Here is a 21,337-nt window from a genome sequence, read left to right as displayed (position 1 = left end):
TAACATTTACCAGCGACCTTAAACATCCTTCAAAGTGGTGAAAATCGTTCACCATGGAGAGGTCATCCTAAAACCAAAAATTGTTAATGGTTGTTTATAGATGTTGTTCCTTGTTCCTGCGGCAGCACACATCGCTGTGTGTGACACCGCAGGAGCGAGGAACCTTACCTTACCTGCGTCCCGCCCACAATGAGGAAGGAAAGAGGTGGGCGGGATGTTCGTCCCGCTCATCTCTGCCCCTCCGCTTTGATTGGCCGGCCGCTTAGTGACGCTGCCGACCAGGTAAGTGTGTGTGACGCTGCCGTAGCGAGAATGTTCGCTGCGGCAGCGATCACACAATATCGCATGCACGACGGCGGCGGGTGCTTTTGCATACGATATCGCTAGCAATTGCTAGAAATATTGTAGCGTGTAAAGCCCGCTTAAGACCCTCTGTGGACAACATCTTCTAATCAACTATAATGGCTTTCGTACATGATGCTTCTGTAGAGTGCACAAAATCTGACCTGGATATATTTGTCATTCCCCCTACGCAAACAAGTATCGACAAATCGCTTTTTGTAGAAGTACAACCTGTTGCGGCTCTGTCAGACAATGCCCCCCTGGAATTTTTCATATCGGGAAGCGGTGAATATTATTATGATCTGAACAATACCCTACTGTATATAAATTGCCGTATCGTGAAACAAGATAATACGGCTATCGGTGATGGTGTGCGTGTTGCATTTATAAATTACCCCCTGACAACATTGTTTAATCAGGTTGATATCACTCTGGGGGATCGCCTCATCTCGCAGTCAGATAACCTCTACAGCTATAGAGCGTACATTGAAACTCTTAAATTACAGCTCGCAAACACTATCGACTCAGTTTACCTCTGGATTGTTCTATAAAGACAGTGCGTTGCATCATAATGATCGGGCCTTGGATGGTCTAAATGCTTGTCAAAAGAGCGCGTATAACCGAGCACTCTAAGCCTGTGGATCTATTGGGGCCAATTTTTGGAGATGTATTTAATCAACCGAAGCTCATACTGAATGGGCTTGACCTCAAGATCAAGTTGTCAAGAAATAAGGACACTTTCTGTTTGATGTCTGGTGATGTGGAACCGTAAAAAGTGCAGATCTTACAAGCGTGTCTCTATGTGAAGAGAGTGCAAGTCTCTCCAGCTGTACGTTTAGGTCACAGTCAGGACCTACTATCCGCGACAGCCAAATACGCTATTGATAGGGCCTGCATGAAAGTATACAGTATTCCAGCCGGCACGCGAATTAAAAACCACGAGAACCTCTTCTTGGGACAAATTCCAAAAACTGTTATATTGGAATGAAGCCTTTAACGGCTCGTACAATAAAAACACATTGTGCCTTCACTATTACAATGTAAGCCATGTAGCGCTTTACCTGGATGGCCATCCATGAATTTATGTCTTTGACGCATGTTTCTGGACGTTTTAAATCTCATCATGCTCTGGCGATAGATCGTGAAGAATTTATGGCCGGGTTCACATTGTTTGCATTTGATTTATCACCAAATCAAAAGCCTGGTGGTCGTTTCTCGCTCGTTAAATCGAGTAACCTGCATGCTGAAGTGCGGTTTTTCGCTACCTACCCTGCATACTGTAAATATGATAGTATATGCCCTCAACACAACTATACTTCAAATCAACCACAGAAGAGAAGTATTATTTGATTACATCTAATTATGGATAACTTCCATCTCACAAACCTGATGAAGTCTGATCGTTATACAGAATGCATATTTGCTGGTGTGTTTCTGTGTGATTTGCTACCGGCATATAGAGTGACCCAGAGACATGCTGCCTACATTGTGAATACAGACAGTTCCGGTCAAAGTGGGAGACATTGTATATTGATTGTACTTTGGGATGATAAGAAGGCGATATTCTTTGACAGTTACGGATGTTCACCGACAAGTGTTTTATTTCGTGATGAGTTTGTAACCTTCTTAAATAGAAACAGTGAACTATATTCTTTTCAATCCATTCAGATTCAGGACACATTTAGCAAAGTATGTAGACATTACTGTGTTTACGTTTTGTACCATATAGCGCGGGGAGTGTCATTCAATAAAATATTACAATGCTTTAGTAATGATTTAAAAGCAAATGACAATATTGTGTCTGATTTTGTCGCGTCTCTTTTACTTGAGCATTCGATCAATTCAGGATGCCTTTATAAGCAGCTTTGTATGCCCCTATGCCAAGTAGTTAGAAGTGATCATAAAAAATAAAGTTAATATATGTTGATTAAATGGGTTTATCTATAAGCAGCTATAGATATTTCTCTGTTTCAAAAAGACAACATATGTATGGCATCTGGCTATGAGCAGCTTTGAGAGCGAGAGTCTCATTGTATTGGTAAGGGTGTGTGAAGTATGTGAAGATGGTTGTGATCAGATATGAGGTCCTCTTTGTATCTATATGAACAGGTTTGATACACTTATTGTAATTGTAAGAAACTTGTCGTGTTGGTAAGGCTGTAATGTGCAACTGAATGTAATTAAATTCTGAGCAATAAACTTTTTACATTTTGATATTGTGTCTGTCTTTCATTTTATACACAATATAAACACAAACTTTCTACATGGGTGCTATAAGAAATGCTTTACACTATCAGAATTAGTGTTATAAGAAATGCTTTATAGCATAAGACGCGTAATAGTATAATTGGCCATATACATAATGTGCCCAATCAAATCAATTACATTATCAGAATGACTTCTGCATCAAAACCTCAGTGAATAAAATGGCAAGATTCCAATCAATTACACTAAATCAGATTTCTGTATCATAATCAGTGAATAAAATGGTGTGATCCTAATCATTTACACTATCAGGATTGCAGTATCAAATTCCTAATCAAAAGCCTATAACATACAGGGAATGTAGAAATCAGATAGCACTTGGAATGTTAGGGGAGGGGGTGTGTTTAATACACTTAGATAGGGGCGAGGCACCCGTCAGATTTCTTTTTGACGAGACATATGTACCCCTTACTACTGCTTCCTGACACTTTTTCCCCTACCTCTTCTTCTGTTACCCAGCTACCTACTTCTGGGTCTTGAACTTCCCCATCTTCACCCTCCTCCACAGCACTGGCCCCAGCCAGAGAAAGCTCAGTGAGCTCTAAACTCCTCTCCAGGTTTGCAATGCTCCTGAGTGTTGTGAGCTGCATATTTAGATCAGTAACCTGGGCTTCCAAATATATAAAACACTGACATCGGGCGCAGACATATTCACCCTTGAATGGTTGTTCAAGGCATGCAACATCTCACAAGACGCACATGTGGTTGCATTGTCCATCGAGCACATACTAAATGGGGATAAACAGAACAGATAAAAACAATGGAAAACTATAAAAAGTAACATCAAACTATGCTTGTGTCAAACTATGATATTGTGTTCAACTGTGTTATATACTAAAGGCCGCTTTACACGCTGCGATATCGTGACCGATATCGCTAGCGTGGGTACCCGCCCCCATCGGTTGTGCAACATGGGCAAATGGCTGCCCGTGGCGCACAACATCGCCCAGACCCGTCACACTACTTACCTGCCCTGCGACATCGCTGTGACCGGTGAACCGCCTCCTTTCTAAGGGGGCGGTTCGTTCAGCGTCACAGCGACGTCACAGCTGCGTCACTGATCCGGCGCCCAATAGAAGCAGAGGGGCAGAGATGAGCGGGACGTAACATTTCGCCCACCTCCTTCCTTCCGCATTGTGGGCGGGAGGCAGGTAAGGAGAAGTTCCTCATTCCTGTGGTGTCACACGTACCGATGTGTGCTGCCGCAGGAACGAGGAACAACTTCATTACTGCTGCAGCAACGATATTAGAGAATGGACCCCCATGTCACCGATGAGCGATTTTGCACTTTTTTGCAACGATGCAAAATCGCTCAAAGGTGTCACACGCAACGGCATCGCTAAAGTAACTGGATGTGCGGAACAAATTCCGTGACCCCAACGAGTTCGCTTGAGTGATGTCGCAGCGTGTAAAGCGGCCTTTAGTTTGTAGCCATCACTTAAATTGCAACCTTAAAAGGCTCAGCAGCCTTCGCTTGGTGTGACCGGCATTTGTAATTCTCTAAGCAGCTAGCAATGCAAATAATGAATCACCTGACACAAATCACAAGACGTCCTCCTTTTGTTTACCTTTCACAGTAACAGAGATATTGCAGATATATAATACCCCAGCTAACTTAAACAGTTACACAGTTATCACAAATATGATATTGTATTCTATTATTATATGCACTTGCTTTGCAGCCAGCACTTAAATTGCAGCCCTACCCGCTCATGAGCCCTTGATTGGTGTGACTATAGAAGAAAAAACATTTTTTTATTAAATTCCAATTTTGGATTATATTTTGGTGCACAACACTATACTACAGGTCAATTATAGCTATATAGAGCCGGAAGTGCAGCCCCTGCCCACTGCACTTGTAATTCATTAGCAGACAATTTCAACTATGGATTTCTCTAAAAAAAAAAAATAAATTAATTTCTACTAGAAAGTAGTTATTCAAAATAACCGTCACTTGGTATACAGGTCATTACATTGGGGTATAAAATCCTGATGACATTCTCTTTAAAGTGCAAATTTTGGGTGTCAGGTTATTGGGATAATTTAGTAAGTATTTCAAATAATAGTCCCCTTAGAACCTATAATCTGTGTATTATGGAATAGAGAAGGGGGTCAGTTCCCAATGATTATGAGAAAACTACTAAACTTAGCGAAAAGTGATTTTAGAAACTCGATCACATCAGATGTTCCCACAAAGAAGGAATGGATGGTAGATGGAAATAGTAATTTGTAATATGAACATGTTTATTATTGTAGTATAGAGACGTTACAGACATTGTTCAGACATGGAGATTGTGCGCTGAAAGTAACTGTAATGAATGGCAGATCGCTGAGATTGGGAGTTAGGAAGAAGAGGGAGGAGGAATGTTGGGTAGTTTTGGGAAAGGTTGTAATACTCTTGTCCGTATACTGAATATATAAATATATAACAATGTGAAATGTTCAATGCACATGGAATATGGATTTTTATTTGATTTTTAGAAAACATAGTTACTTACATAGTTACTAAGGTTGAAAAAAGACCTAGGTCCATCTAGTTCAACCTTCCTCCACCAGTTCTACATTTGGTCACTAAGTCATTTATAACCAACAATGTTTTGTGTACTGAGGAAATCATCCAGCCCTTTTTTAAAAGCTGTTATAGTATCAGCCATTACTACCTCTTGTGGTAGGGCATTCCACAGTCTGACTGCTCTAACTGTAAAGAACCCTTTCCTGTTTAGCTGTCGGAATCGCTTTTCTTCCACTCGCAGTGAGTGCCCCCTAGTTCTTAGTATTGTCTTTGGAAGAAATAAGTCATGTGCCAATCCTTTATAGTGACCACACATGTACAATCGTTTATTAGTAACTGTATATATATTTTAATCCTAATGTAACTTCTAACGCGCTTTTCCTTTCTTGTTTACTTGCCTTTACTTTGACTATCTCTTTTGTGTTTACTTCTGCAGTTTGTCAAATATATGTTTTCTCCCCATATGAATTTTTCTTACTGGTCAACAAATTACAATTTTCAAGTAAAATATTTCTAAACTTGTAGGTATGATAATGGCTTCTACCAGTAGGAATTTTTTGATCTTCACAAAGATGTGTGTAAAATATTTCTCACATTCTAAACATGAAAAGTGTTTTCCCCTGTGTGAGTTCTGTAATGTGTGAGAAGATTTGATTTATTTGCAAAATATTTCCCAGATTCTGAACATTAACCCTTTAACGTCTCAGTGGTCATATTGTTAATCTCCCGCTGCTGCCGCCATTGATTTATACGGCTGAGATGTGTGCCGGCTATGCACGAGCGGAATTTGTTATCCGCCCATGCAGTTTAATCCCTTCAAAGGCGATGTCAATAAGTGACATCATTATAATCGTGATAAAAATTTAACTCACTACCGATAACGGAAGTCACGTGACGTGATCATGTGACTTCCAGTGGTTGTCATTTGGTCATTTGATGACTTCTGTAGCTCACGTGACTCACTTACTGTTTCACCCGGCCGAGGGCTGGGTGAGACAGGAAATGAGCATATCCGGTGTTCACAGCTGTGTAGCTGTGAGCAGCAGATATGGAAGTGATCAGATTGCTGATCCATAGAGTCCCCTAGGGGACCTAGTAAAATAAAATAAGTTTAAAAAAATAAAAAACCTAAACAATCAAATCACCTTCCTTTCGCCCCTTTGAAAATTAAGGGGTAAAAAAAAAATTATACACACATTTCGTATCACTGTGTTCAGAAACGCACGATCTATCAAAATATAAAATCACTTAATCTGATCGGTAAACTGTGTAGCGGGCAAAAAATTCCAAACACCAAAATTAAATTGTTTGGTCGCTACAAATTTTGCGCTAAATGCAATAACAGGCAATCAAAACGTAGCATCTGTGCAAAAGTAGTACCGTTAAAAACGTCAGCCTGAGACGCACAAAATAAGCAGTAACTGAGCCATAGATCCCAAAAATTGAGAACACTACGGGTCACGGAATATGGCATAAAACGTACACCACTTTTTTCGAACAAACTTTAGTTGTTTTTTTTACCCCTTAGATAAAAGTAAAGCTATATATGTTTGGTGTCTACGAACTCGCACCTACCTAAGGTATCACACCGACACATCAGTGTTACCATATAGTAAACAGTGTGAATAAAATATCTCAAAAACAATAATGCTATTGTACTTTTTTTGCAATTTTCTCGCATTTGGAATTTTTTTTCCGTTTTCCAGTACACTACATGGTAAAACTTATGGTTTTATTTAAAAATACTACTTATTCTGCAAAAAAGAGACCTCACATGACCATATTGACTGAAAAATAAAAAAGTTACGACTATCGGAAAAAGAATCGCGAAAAAAAACCCAAAACGGAAAATGCAAAATTGGCCAGTCGTGAAGGGGTTAAAATGGCTTCTTCACTGTGTGAATTTCTTGGTGAATATCAAGATGACATTTCTGTGTAAAACATTTCCCACATTCTGAACAGGAGTATGGCTTCTCACCTGTGTGAAGTCTCTGGTGTCTAACAACTTGTGATCTAGTTGTAAAACATTTCCCACATTCTGAACATGAATATGGCTTCTCCCCTGTGTGAGTTCTGTGATGTGTGGCAAGATTTGATTTACCTGCAAAACATTTTCCACATTCTGAACAACAAAAAGGCTTTTCCCCTGTGTGAAGTTTCTGGTGATCAACAAGACTTGACTTATCTCTAAAACATTTCCCACATTCTGTACATGAATATGGCTTTTCACCTGTGTGAATTTTTTCATGATTAACAAGATTTGATTTCCAGGTAAAATGTTTCCCACATTTTGAACATGAAAATGGCTTCTCCCCCGTGTGAGTTCTCATATGTCCAACAAAAACTGATTTCTGTAAATAACATTTCCCACATTCTGAACATGAATATTTCTTCTCCCCTGTGTGAGTTCTCTGGTAACTATCAGACTCTGAAGAAACTCCTATATCCCATGTGTGAATTTTTTGATGGATTTTTTTAAATTCTATAGTTAAAAATGGCTTATTTGCTGTAAGAGCACCTTGATTTATAATGATCCTTTTGCCACATTCATTTTTCTTAATAGTCTGTGATGAATCAGAAGGTAAGACTTGTTTAAAACAATCAGATGATAGATCTTTGCTGTGAAGGGATGATGGTATATCTGGAATAATGGCATTCACTTCAGTTATATCTTGTATGATGTTAAGGTCATCTGATGTAAAAGTTGAAGATGTCAGTTGTGTTTCTGATCCCCTGGTACAGACATCTGGCAAGAATAAAAATTGTTTTTAATAATATATAAAAAAATGTAAGTATATAATTTGTAAAATAGCTGAAGAAATTGTGAGTTATTTAGCAAAGTATGATAATTTACTGAAACAAAAATCATTCACAATCTAACAGTGGACGTCAGAGCAGGAACCAGTAGACCATGATGTTCAACCCTTTTTGTTAATTTTGCCTCCCAAATATTGAAATAATAATCCACCAAATAATGTTTTCTGGGCCAAATTTTTCCCAAAAAACTACTATTCCATCAGTGGAAAAACAGAGTGTTTTCACATTGGTTGTATCGGAAAGACTATTGAAAAGAGATATGGCCTCATAATCCTATCCAGCAAAATCTGTCCTCTCAAAGCCAAATGTCTTTGATGTTTCTCAGCCTTGCAGTGGCCCAAACACTGTTAGTATCCACAGGTTTGTCATTTCCACAGGGAAGAAACCACATAAATATTTACAGTTTGCGTGTCTCCTGGAGCACAAGCCGGGCACTATGTATTGGGCAATAAAATGACATATTTACTATTTTCACTATGCAACATCTACTCCATGCTAATTTCCAGAAACTGCTTGTAGAGTCAAAATACCATGTTTTCCCAAAAATATGACACTCTTATATTTGTCTTTGCCCTGAAAAATGCACTAGGGCTCATTTTCATCTTACGGCTTATTCTCCGTTGGGGAAATCCCCCCACCCCCCCAAAAAAAACTAAAAAAAAAACTAAAAAAACAAAAAAACAAAAACAGACCCCCACCTTCCCATGAGAATTATACTTTTCAGATTCCGGACGTCTGCGTGGCTCCCAGGTCCTCTTGTGATCTTCAGCATGTGCTCCCAGCAGGTATGCTCCGTGTGGTCCTTCCCTGCTCTGGCAGACACTCACATACACACATCGCGCGCACACACGCACATTCACCTCATCCAGAGATACTGATTGCTTCTGGCAAGCAGAGAATCCTGGGACGCAGTGCAATGGTGCGCAAGTGTAGCGCCCCTGAGCCACTCAGGGCACTACTAGATACTGCATCTTCACAAGAATGCAGGGCCTACCCCCTAAACCTGGAACACCAGTGCCTGTAACATCCACACACACACACACACACACACACACTAAAATCCTAGTTTCCACGACACACCAGGGGGCCTGGACTAGTCAGACACTGGGGAATGGCCACCTAGAGGGCGGAGCCAGACCAGGCGACTAGACAGCCTGGTGGGAGTGGACAAGACAGAACAGTAGTGCACAGTGAAGGAGAGTGAGGTGCCTTGAGCTGGGTCATGTAACAGTGACCCAGGGGCACAGGAGAGTGGTTGCCTGGGCGGGTACACTAGAGTACCGCTGGGACCAGAGCACCGACGGGGCACAGATCCCTAGGTCAGGCGATAGTTTCATACGGCCTGGCAAATACCTGCACAGTGAGCGGACCTTTACGGACCTCACTGCCCCACAGATCCAGGGGCACCAGCAGTAAAGCAAGGATCAGGGTTCAGGACACAGACCAGCCCTACAGGATCCACACTGCCCGCCATATGGACAAGGAGACTGGCACAATAAGGGACAGTTGGCCCCCAAAAAGCTTCAAGGTACGGGGACCCAAAACACAGTGAGGGTGCCGGGAACAGAGCAAATGAGTCATCAAGCTGGCACTGGAAATACAGGGACCTGAACCAGCTGTTCAAGGGTCCAAGAGTGAGTAGAGACTGTGAATTACAACCCTGGTGTGGCCTCCTTTTCTCCGGCGCGTCTACCACATAGCTCCCTGGGCTGAGCCCTACCTGCGGAGGGCCTACCACCACAGCTGCCATTGCCACCAGCCCTAGGGATAGCCAACCCAGCAGCGGCGGTTCCATCGTCCTAACTGCAACCCGCAGGTGGCGTCACGCTAATGACTAATTTTCCCTGTAAATATTCCCCTTTTAAAAAGCCCCCAGGGCACGGGACCAGCCAACGGCCACCAAAGTGACATTCCCCAGTGATACACCTCCCGGGACTGAGTACCCATTCCCTGGGCAACACACAAGGACCTGTGGGTCCTCCATGTGTTCCACCACAGGTCCTCACGCTTCACTGCACTGCATCTCAGGACTGTCTGCCGGCCAGATGCAATCAGTATCGCCGGATGTGGTGTGAGTGTGTATGTGTGTGTGTGTGTGTGTGTGTGTGATCTGATGCGTCTGTACGTTCCACTGCAGATCCTCCCGTTTGGCATTTATTGAGTTTGATTGTGGGTCTTCTTTCTTCTCTCTTTTGTGGGGTGTCTGCTCTCTATAATGAAGTTGTGACGCCCTGGGCAAGCCAGGGGTCACAGGTCACAACAACACACACACCCCACATTCCCTGCAGGTACACCAGCTAACCAGAAATCCTTGTTGCCTTCCTCCAGGGGCTGGTGTCCACACCAGGGGGTGGAGCCAGGCGGTTGGTGTCCACCCACCAAGGAGTTCACAGCCCTGGAGGCAGGAAGAAGCAGGCAGATAGAGTGTGGAGTTTGAAGAGAATGGAAGTCTAGCTGAGGGCTAGAGAGGAGTTCAGCCAGGGAGGAGGAAGTGGAAGGAAGTGAAGTGTAGTGGAGCTGAAGAAGAAAGCTGAAGTGACAGAGAAGTGAAAGTAGAGAAAGTGCAAAGTGGCAGTTTAGTACAGCCTGAAGTGGTCTGAGGCTGTGTGCCTGGACAGAGACAGCAAGGTCAGCAGACGGCGGAGATTGTCTGGAGTGGGACTGTTTGGAGGTTCCTGGAAGGACTGCGGACGGGTAGTGACCCGGCGGTCTGGAGCAGCGTGCAAAGGACAGTCAGCACCAGGGCAGGGGCCTCTCGGACCCCGGCAAGGCTAGGAGTCGCCATAATTTGCCGAATCCGTCAGTGAAGGGGACGTAGATCCCCCAACAACCAAGTCCCGATTGAAGGCAACAGCTCAACCATTACAGGGGAGACACCGCCACCGCCAGGGCACCAGTTTCCCCAGGGCCAGCGCCTGCGGGCAAAGTGTGGAGCTCCTCCGGCCCAGATTGTAGTCGGGGAGCGGGTAACCGGTGGGAACCCATCGCTACCAATAGATGTAACATAGGTGCAGGGAAGAGTGACCATCACCGCCAACTGCAGGGAACCGCAGCACCGTGAACCGTCCGAGGGACCCGTCCAACCAGCCGTTTGTTTACCGAGAACTGTGTCGTGGTTACTGGCTGAGTGAGTACCTCCCTGCCGCAAGGCACAGCGCTACCCCCGCATCCCTGCGCCCACCAGGCCCTGCATCTAACCCCATCACCGGGCCCCGGGATCACCAACCCCTACCCACGGAGGGGCAACACAACAACTCGCTGCTATACATCATCACTCCTGGGATCCCCCATTTAAAGCAGCGGTGGTGAAATCACCACAACCGTGGGTGGCGTCACGGACAATAAACAATCCCCACACCCAAATTCCCCCTTTCACTCAAGGGCGAGGAGCGCCGCTCGAGAACCCCCGGGATCCGGCCCACAGCTCGAGCCACCACTGAGCAGCAGCCGCCGGACCCGAGCAGAGGGGTGAGCGCAGTGCTTACACCCTCCTCCCCGCCCGCGACAAAGTGTCCTGCAGTATTAGGCTATGTGCCCACGTAGCGTATTTTCATGCATTTTTATTGATTTTCAAAGAAAGCAAACACTCATTTATTTACATGTTGCATGAAGCCTTCATGAATATACAAAGTTGAGTGAATGAAAATAGACATAAACCTTTTAGAGATAACTTGCAAGGAAAGAGAATTAGAAGAAAAAAAGAGTGAAGAAAGAAGGGAGGGATCAAACCTAGAAAGAAAGAAGAAGGGATAGAGGAACTCTGAGCATGGGAATCTACTGACATTAATACAGGGAACCGCCAACAGGGGCATAGAAATCAGGGCACTTATTTCTCCGCTATCTTAGTACCGTCTGTTACACTGGAGAGGAGAGGAAGGCCTCCCAATGGAACCATTTGGTTGCAACAGAACACTACTCCTGATGAGACTGGGCTACCAATGTCTCCATACGATGGGACAGGGAGATCTCTGAAAACCATTCCTCGAGTGGGGGGAGGGGGGGTTCAGTGGATCGCCAATGACGGGGGAATTCTTGTTTTGCCTTCTTGTAGCATATGTTGTATTTTAGATTTTTTATATGCCACCTTCGACATTGGGAACATGAAGAGTAGCACCGCCTCTGGTGAGGCTGGTACTGAGACATCTGTTACAGCTTTCACCACCCTGAGCACACCCTTCTAGAAGGCCTTCAGAATCTGACACGACAACCAGATGTGGGTCATCGTCCCCTCCTCCAATTCACATTTCAAGCACAGACTAGACACCCCTGGGAACCACCTCTGCAAGGCCACTGGATCACGGTACCACCTGGAGGCAATGTTGAAGCTCGTCTTTTGAGATTTTGTTGCCATTATGGATTTGTGAGACAAAAAGAAACATCACATTGGTTTTGTGTAAATATGCTATTGAGCTCCAGCTCCCAACAATATTGTAGGGCTCTCCAGGCCCTACAATAGGAGGGGGGAGGTGGGCGGGGGGCTAGTTCCCTATAGCTCCGCAGTCAAAAGCGCATAGATGATCGAGATAGTGTGTGACGGCATTGAAGGGGCAATACACAGTTCCTCGAACCCTGAGAGAGGGTGCTAAAAGACAGTTTTATCTACAAGCCTGAACAAAGTGTTTTTGCTAAATGTATTCAAAGACATGTTGGGCCGATGCAGGATGATCTCCTAAGATAGACTGTAAAGGAAGAAGGGTACCTCTAGGACAGTGATGGCGAACCTATGGCACGCGTGCCACCAGGGGCATGCAGAGCCCATTCTGCTGGCACGCGTGCTGTCGCCTGATCCTGCCGGTTTGATCTGCTGGTGCAGTCGCACCGGCAGATCAAAACTGTGTTGGAGCGGAGGAGACATTTCTCCTCGCTCTGACACTCCTCCTCCCCCAGGCTGCAGGTGTGTTGCCTAGGAGACGGAGGAGCGTCAGCGAGCGGCGCCGGCGTAATGACGTCTTCTGGCCACGTGGGAACTGAGGACCCAGCGGTGCGCAGCGGGGGAGCGGGTGCAGGAAGGTGAGTTGTGTGTTGATTTTTTTTTTTTTTTATAACGCGTGTGCGGCTGTGCCAAGGTGGGGATGGGGGGCCCAGTGCCAGCGCCAGCATGGCGTGGGGGGGGGGAACACACATGCCAGCATGGGGTGGGGGTGGGAGAACACGCACATGCCAGCATGGGGGGAGGGGGAACGCACATGACAGCATGGGGTCGGGGTGGGAGAACGCACATGACAGCATGGGGTGGGGGTGGGGGAACGCACATGACAGCATGGGGTGGGGGAGGGGGAACGCACATGACAGCATGGGGTGGGGGTACGCACATGCCAGCATGGGGGGATGACATGCATGCCAGGATGGGGAACAATGCATGCCAGGATGGGGAAACATGCATGCCAGGATGGGGAAAACATGCATGCCAGGATGGAGGAAACATGCATGCCAGGATGGGGAAAACATGCATGCCAGGATGGGGAAAACATGCATGCCAGGATGGAGGAAACATGCATGCCAGGATGGAGGAAACATGCATGCCAGGATGGAGGAAACATGCATGCCAGGATGGAGGAAACATGCATGCCAGGATGGAGGAAACATGCATGCCAGGATGGAGGAAACATGCATGCCAGGATGGAGGAAACATGCATGCCAGGATGGAGGAAACATGCATGCCAGGATGGAGGAAACATGCATGCCAGGATGGAGGAAACATGCATGCCAGGATGGGGAAAACATGCATGCCAGGATGGAGGAAACATGCATGCCAGGATGGAGGAAACATGCATGCCAGGATGGAGGAAACATGCATGCCAGGATGGAGGAAACATGCATGCCAGGATGGAGGAAACATGCATGCCAGGATGGAGGAAACATGCATGCCAGGATGGGGAAAACATGCATGCCAGGATGGAGGAAACATGCATGCCAGGATGGAGGAAACATGCATGCCAGGATGGAGGAAACATGCATGCCAGGATGGGGAAAATATACATACCAGGATGGGGAAAACATGCATGCCAGGATGGGGAAAACATGCATGCCAGGATGGAGGAAACATGCATGCCAGGATGGAGGAAACATGCATGCCAGGATGGGGAAAATATACATGCCAGGATGGGGAAAACATACATGCCAGGATGGGGAAAACATGCATGCCAGGATGGAGGAAACATGCATGCCAGGATGGAGGAAACATGCATGCCAGGATGGGGAAAACATGCATGCCAGGATGGGGGGGAAACATGCATGCCAGGATGGGGGGAAACATGCATGCCAGGATGGGGGGAAACATGCATGTTAGGATGGGGGGAAACATGCATGTTAGGATGGGGGGAAACATGCATGCCAGGATGGAGGAAACATGCATGCCAGGATGGAGGAAACATGCATGCCAGGATGGAGGAAACATGCATGCCAGGATGGAGGAAACATGCCACGATAGGGTACATTTACCAGGAAGGGGAACATGCTAGGAAGGGGGACATTTACCTGGATGGGGGTAAATTAACCAGGATTGGGAACATTTACCAGGAATGGGGTACATGCCGGGATGGGGAAACATTTACAAGGACGGGAAATATGTCAGGATGGGGTACATTTACCAGCATGGGTGAACATTTACCAGGATGGAGGACATTTACCAGGATGAGGTATATTTACCAGGATGGGGCCATGATGGGGACAAATATACCAGAATGTAGGAAATATATATCAGGATGGGGGACATGTTTACCAGGAAGTGGCCATCAAAACATGATCAGGAGCTCGGATGCATGGTGGAGCGATACATTTTCAATGTTCAACTCCGCAAACTGGTTTAAGGGAATAGGAGGATGGTTAATGGGGATACTACTCAGTATTCCAAGTGCTACTCTGTCTATTAGTGGCCTATGTAGTATTTAAATTGTTAATGGCTCTGTTTTCCTGCTGCGTGAAAAAATGCAAAGATAGAAATTTCATATTGGCGGTGAATAATTACTAACATATACTCTTTTCTACTCTTTCACATCATAATACGCCAAAGTGATTCTATGGGACTCTTGTCGTGAGGTATGCAGGCTCATTACCCGGAGGACGGATGTGGATTTGAAGACTTCACAACCCCAGGCAACCCGCGGCTTGGACAGCATCCGGTGACCAGCCTGCTATTCCAGCTTCTCAATAGGATCCAGTCCCATCACGAACGCCAAAGGGGGGATTGTGAGGAAAGAGTTAACTAAACTTGAGTAGATAGTCACCCACGCCATTTCCAAGAAGTACAAACTGACCCATCTACGCTCTAGATGGGTGGGCAAGAGCCAAGGACAAATGAATTATCGAAACCATGAACTACGCTTTGCTGAGAAACGAAACTTATGCTTATGCACACGAAACAGCTACGCCCAAATTAGCTTGATAAAAACCTGTATGTGTAATAAACTTCAATTCAGTTCAGAGCGCACACTCTTGCTTTATGTGCAGATACCAGTCTCTGTCTGTATCTCATTAAGGTTGAAAGAAGCTGAGGGGGTGACTGGGACCCTCTCCACATTCGGTCATCGCTGGCAACAGTTGGGACCTATTTAGGGGTCAACATAATAGAACTGAATTCATAGTTGTAGAAAGTGAATTGCTGTGGAAGCTGACTGATTTTTTGTGACAGTACACTTCTCTCTTTGTGGAGATTTCAGACACTGCTATATTCTGATGTACAGATGGAATAAAAGCTAGTCTAATGTAACTTGCAGGACATCTGACCTGCTACTTGGTATATCTGCAACAAAACTTGCAACAAAGCAGGTCAGTGCTGAGTCAGGTAAAAGTTCAAAATTATTTTGATTTTAGGCCTCTTGCACACTGTAATTTTAGAGTGGTTTCACACTTGTGTTTGGGGCCGGCAGAGGTCACTCCGCTCTGGATCTGACATCCAGCTGACCCCGGGGCAATGCTGGCGGAATGCTGGCATTCCGCTTGCATTGCCCATAGAAGTGAACGGCTGGGTTCCGCGATCTGCAGTCGCCCGTTCGCTTTCGTAATGCCGCATTCCGCTATCAGTGTCAGAACAAAAAGAAGAGCATTTTCTTCTTTTTGTTCCGCTGCAGGTTAGCGGAACGGCGGCATTACAGAAGCGAACGGGCGGCCTGTAGTGCATATGTAGTGGAAGTGTGAAAGCACCCTGATGCTGCCACTGTTTTAGAACTCCAAAGCACTTGCTTTACTGGCATTTTTGAGAGCGCTTTTGTGAGCGCTCTCAGTAATGACCCATAAGATACAGGCTATTGATGAACGCTAAGTGCTCAAAAATAGCTCCTGTAATAAAATAGAAAGAGCTGGCCGAAACAACACCTCGCTTTTCCAGCCATTGACTTATATATTCAAAATTGGCAATCTTCTTAGCGATTTTCCAGTGCTTAGGACTTGGGTAAGTGCCTACTGTGAAAGAGGTCTTAGGGCCAAAACACAAGGCCGAAATTCCCTGCCTAATTTGGGGCCGAAACATCTGGGGGCAAAAAGCTGGGGGCGAAATATCCATGGGCGAACTGCTGTTGGCGAAATGTGTGGGGGCGAAATGGGCGAAACATCCTGGGGGCGAACTGCTGGGGGCGAAACATCCGGGGGCGAAACATCCGGGGGCGAACTGCTGGGGGCGAAACATCCTGGGGTCGAAATGCTGGGGGTGAAATGTTCGGGTGCGAAGTGTACCTGGGGGCGAACTGCTGGGGGCGAAACTTCCAACTCCCCCTCCATGTACCCACTGTGGGATAATCCTAACCTCCCTCATATGTTACAGTTAAGGTCCAGTCACACATAACGAGATCGTTACTACAGTTTCCGAATCGTTGTTAAATCGTTGGTGAGATGTCACACAGTCATTTTCCCAACAACTTTAGTAACGATGTAGCGACCTGTATAACGATCTCGTTGGTCGATGGGACCCTGTCACACAGCATCTATGTAACGATTCTGACCTCAAATAGGGGAGTAGTTTTTAAGACGCTGTAAGCCACGTAGGCGTGCATATGCGTTGCCTTTGCCACACCCCTCCGCTCCGATTGCTGGTCAATACTGCGTTCTGATTAGGCGGCCGGCCTAGAACGCAACTTTGTATCGCTTCATCCTTTGTCCCTTTTTGAGCCTTGTTTTGAGGATAGAACCTGCGACTTCAGCTTCAATCCAAAAAGCAAGCAAGCAATCGGGAACAAAGTACCAATGAATCTGGGTGTAGTCGCAGGTTCTATCCTCAAAGCAAGGCTCAAAAAGGAACGAAGCATGAAGCGATACCCAATCAGAATGCAGTACTGTTCTCAGCCCAACTAATCGGTGCAGAGGGGGCGCGGAAAAGGTGACGCAACTACACGCCTACGTGTCACACTTTAAGTTCTCATCTAGGTCGTTAATGAGATCGTTGGTAGGTGTCAAACATACAGATCCATCCTGCCCAACAGGACTCCAACGAGCAAAAAATGGCCCAGGACATTCAGCAACGACCAACGATCTCACAACAGGGGGCGGATCGTTGGTGCATGTCAAACATAACAAGATCGCTGGTGAAGTCGTTGTTTCGTCACAGAAACTGTGACGTAACAACGATGTCGTTAGCGATCTCGTAATGTGTGAAGTGGCCTTTACCCTGTGCTGAACTTTGGATAAAAACACCCCTATCAGCACATTCATCAGAAGGGAGAGAAGTAAGATCCATCAATAGGAGGCCGAGATTCTAGGAAGATGGATTCATTGCTCTCAGTTGGAGAAACAATAAGAACCTTGTAGTTATGATACTTATTAATGGCAGATAAAGATAAAATAAATGATGTTACAGAGCAAGCTTTCCAGACTACTGAGGTCTCATCAACTACAAGATTATTATTTTGTTTCTCCCACTGAGAGCAATCAATCTTTATTCACCTGGTGAACACGGCACCAAACTAAGAATCTAGGAGGTCACCAGCATCATTACCCTCCGCTTTCTTATAGGCGTCCACCATACTGATAAGATTCTTCTTCCCATGATTTCTAAGTTGTCTGCACATTCTGCGTACACTGTCATTTGGCTTTACAGATTAGAGATCTGGGCAGCTAAGGGTCAACATCTTCTAATTTCAGGGGATAGGATGGATCCTACCTGTAAGATCTGAAAGATACAGATCTCACTCCAACAGAAGAGCGTCCAATGCCCAAAATAATCGGGACAGTTTTGGGTGGAGGAGCATGTGGTGGTCTAGCAGCAGAATGGTGACCATTTAATATGGCGGGACTACAACCCTGATAAAGCAGCCACAGCCGGTGACTGAGAAGAATCTGTGACTTCTCTGCATTTAGTGGTCACTACTCACCTGGGTAGGCATATGTAGGAATCTCCTCTTTACTCCGCTCATCACCCCTCACATATGTCTCTGTAGTATTAATATAGGGCAGATCTTCATCCTGAAACAAATATTGAAAAAATCACAGACAGATGGAGAAGTCCCATCTATGATCAGCTCTAATCCTGCCATCTCCACCGCTCTCATTACACAAGTATAACACATATAATACTGGAGGATAAAACAAGACTGAGCACAAGACCTTCACAGCCGTCTACACATCATAGGGAGATTTCATGGCACCTTCTCTCCATCTACCTGATGATCCTGAGGAACATCGGGAGCTTCTTGTTTACAGTCCTGTGGGAGAAGAGGACGGGGACATCTCTCTGGTGTTGTCCTCTTACTGGATAGAGCTGGAGGAGACACATACAGGGACTGAATTCATTCCTTACATACAGATAATTATAGGCCGTGTGTATTTAGCCCTGTCTATTACCTGGTGATGTGAGGGGCTGGGGATCCTCCATCATGACGTCCTTGTACAGATCTTTGTGTCCTTCTAAATACTCCCACTCCTCCATGGAGAAATAGACGGTGACGTCCTGACACCTTATAGGAACCTGACACATACAATGATACCGTCACCCCCGATCCCTTCATAGCGTTACTGTATAATGTCCCAACATTCCCAGCAGTGTCACCTCTCCAGTCAGCAGCTCCATCATCTTGTAGGTGAGTTCTAGGATCTTCTGGTCATTGATGTCCTCATGTATCAGGGGGTGAGGTGGAGGCCCCGTGATTGGGCTCAGGGGTCTTCCCCATCCCTCAGACACAGGGGCCTGACAGCGCTCACTAGAGGTCTTCTTCACTACTGTGTAATCCTGGTTATGGAGAGACACAGTAATAAATCTCACTCCAGACATTTCCAGAGTCCTCACCTCTCCAGTTCTGTCCATCTGTTATTCCCATAGATAAGAATGATGTAATGTGACGTCATCAGAATCTCTCACCTCTCCAGTAAGCCGGAAGAGGATCTCTAGGGTGAGGTGTAATATCCTCTCCGCCATCTTGTCCCTGTCCATATCCATCCTTCACGGGGCAATCAGGAGAATTCTCTTATATAGAAGATCTCCACTGAGAGGATCCGATATTGTAGAGATCTGAATGGGGAGAAGATGACGATGTAACATCATAAAGAATCCGCTGTAATAATACAATTACTGGAGAGAATAAGGGGAAACATATAATGAGAACATTCTGAGGGAACATTATACTGTGGGGAGAGAAAGGGGCCGAGGACCGAGGGCAGAAAGGGGCCAGGGACTGAGGGCAGAAAGGGGCCAGGGACCGAGGGCAGAAAGGGGCCAGGGACCGAGGGCAGAAAGGGGCAGAGGACTGAGGGCAGAAAGGGGCAGAGGGCGGAAAGTGGCCAAGGACCGAGGGCACAAAGGGGCCAAGGACCGAGGGCACAAAGGGACCAAGGACCGAGGGCACAAAGGGACCGAGGGCAGAAAGGGGCCGAGGACCGAGGGCAGAAAGGGGCCAGGGACCGAGGGCAGAAAGGGGCCAGGGACCGAGGGCAGAAAGGGGCCAGGGACCGAGGGCAGAAAGGGGTCGAGGACCGAGGGCGGAAAGGGGCCAGGGACCGAGGGCGGAAAGGGGCCAGGGACCGAGGGCGGAAAGGGGCCAGGGACAGAGGGCGGAAAGGGGCCAGGGACAGAGGGCGGAAAGGGGCCAGGGACAGAGGGCGGAAAGGGGCCAGGGACAGAGGGCGGAAAGGGGCCAGGGACCGAGGGCGGAAAGGGGCCAGGGACCGAGGGCGGAAAGGGGCCAGGGACCGAGGGCGTAAAGGAGCCAAGGACCGAGGGCGGAAAGGGACCAAGGACCGAGGGCGGAAAGGGGCCGAGGGCCGAGGACCGAGGGCAGAAAGGAGCCAGGGACCGAAGGCAGAAAGGGGCCGAGGGCAGAAAGGGGCCGAGGACTGAGGGCAGAAAGGGGCCGAGGACTGAGGGCAGAAAGGGGCCGAGGACTGAGGGCAGACGGGTTTCCTCACTTCCGGCCTCTCATAGTTGGGGCGTCTGTATCTATCAGAGGAAAAGGATCAAAAACCTCACGATTCATAGAAATCAGCGAGAGAAAAACAGCAAGAAAGTCTCAAAGCTGAAGGGGTTAATGCCGCCTGCCCCAGTAATGGGGAATCTCCACACACCTCCACCTGCAGAGCCGCACACTAGATATATGGCTGCTCTGTGCTTCCAGGACCTGTGATGATGTCACATGGATGGGAGGAGTCAGGGGTCACATGATCAGCACCTCAGTGTAGTCCTATATTGGCGTGTGTGCACACACACACACTGGATGAGGCGCAGTGTCAGTGGATGGTTATAGTTAACCCCTGTTGCGTATGTATGTGACCCCTGTTGCGTATGTATGTGACCCCTTCACACTCTTATTTCGATCTTTGCTTTATTGAATTCTTTATTGATAAGTTCAGGTGAGGAGAAGATTTGTTGAGCGACTTTAAAATAAAGACGTTTGGACCTGATCGGTCTTGAACCCAAGTCGCTGAAAATGTGTGTATGACGTATATGGAGCAGAGTCGCATGTGTACGATGTCTACGGGACAGCGCTATGTGTGTACGATGTCTATGTGACGCCCTGGGCAAGCCAGGGGTCACAGGTCACAACACCACCACACCCTACATCCCAGTTAGGAACACCAAGGCTACTAAAATCCTTGTTGCCTTCCTCCAGGGGCTGATGTTCACACCAGGGGGTGGGCCAGGCGGTTGGCTCCGCCCACCGAGGAGGACACAGCTCTGGAGGCGGGAAGAACCAGTCAGTCAAGCTAGGGACCTGAAGGAGAAAACAGTGAAGATCAGTTTAGGAAGTGAAAGTAGAAGGAAGTGAAGTAGTAGTGGAGCAAAGGAGAAAAGGAGTAAAAGGGAGAGCAGAAAGACCTGAAGTTAGTCCAGCTAAGTGCAGGACAGTGACAGCAAGGTCAGCAGACGGCGGTGATAGTCTGGAGGGGGACTGCTCGGAGGTTGCTGGAAGGACCGCGGACGGGTGGTGGCCCGGCGGTCTGGAGCAGTATACGAAGGACAGTCAGCACCAGGGCAGGGGCCTC

At 46.6% G+C, this 21,337-nt stretch overlaps 1 protein-coding gene across 1 annotated transcript in view; it reads right to left on the bottom strand.

The window, feature by feature from the left end:
* Window positions 1–4,724: 4,724 nt before the first annotated feature.
* LOC142260548 (uncharacterized) overlaps window positions 4,725–21,337 on the bottom strand; it is a 104,637-nt gene continuing 88,024 nt past the window's right edge. Inside the window, exons 3-5 of the mRNA XM_075331984.1 lie at window positions 18,912–19,091; window positions 18,238–18,328; window positions 4,725–7,865 (exon numbers count right to left, since the gene is read on the bottom strand). Coding sequence (XP_075188099.1) covers window positions 6,997–7,865; window positions 18,238–18,328; window positions 18,912–19,091 — 1,140 coding nt within the window. The 3' untranslated portion in view covers window positions 4,725–6,996. The remainder of the gene's footprint in view (window positions 7,866–18,237; window positions 18,329–18,911; window positions 19,092–21,337) is intronic.

The sequence above is a fragment of the Anomaloglossus baeobatrachus genome, unplaced genomic scaffold (genome assembly GCF_048569485.1).
Source record: "Anomaloglossus baeobatrachus isolate aAnoBae1 unplaced genomic scaffold, aAnoBae1.hap1 Scaffold_130, whole genome shotgun sequence".
Classification (NCBI taxonomy): Eukaryota; Metazoa; Chordata; class Amphibia; order Anura; family Aromobatidae; genus Anomaloglossus; species Anomaloglossus baeobatrachus.
The sequence above is the reverse complement of the archived record's forward strand: the minus strand, read 5'-3'. Positions and strand labels throughout refer to the sequence as shown.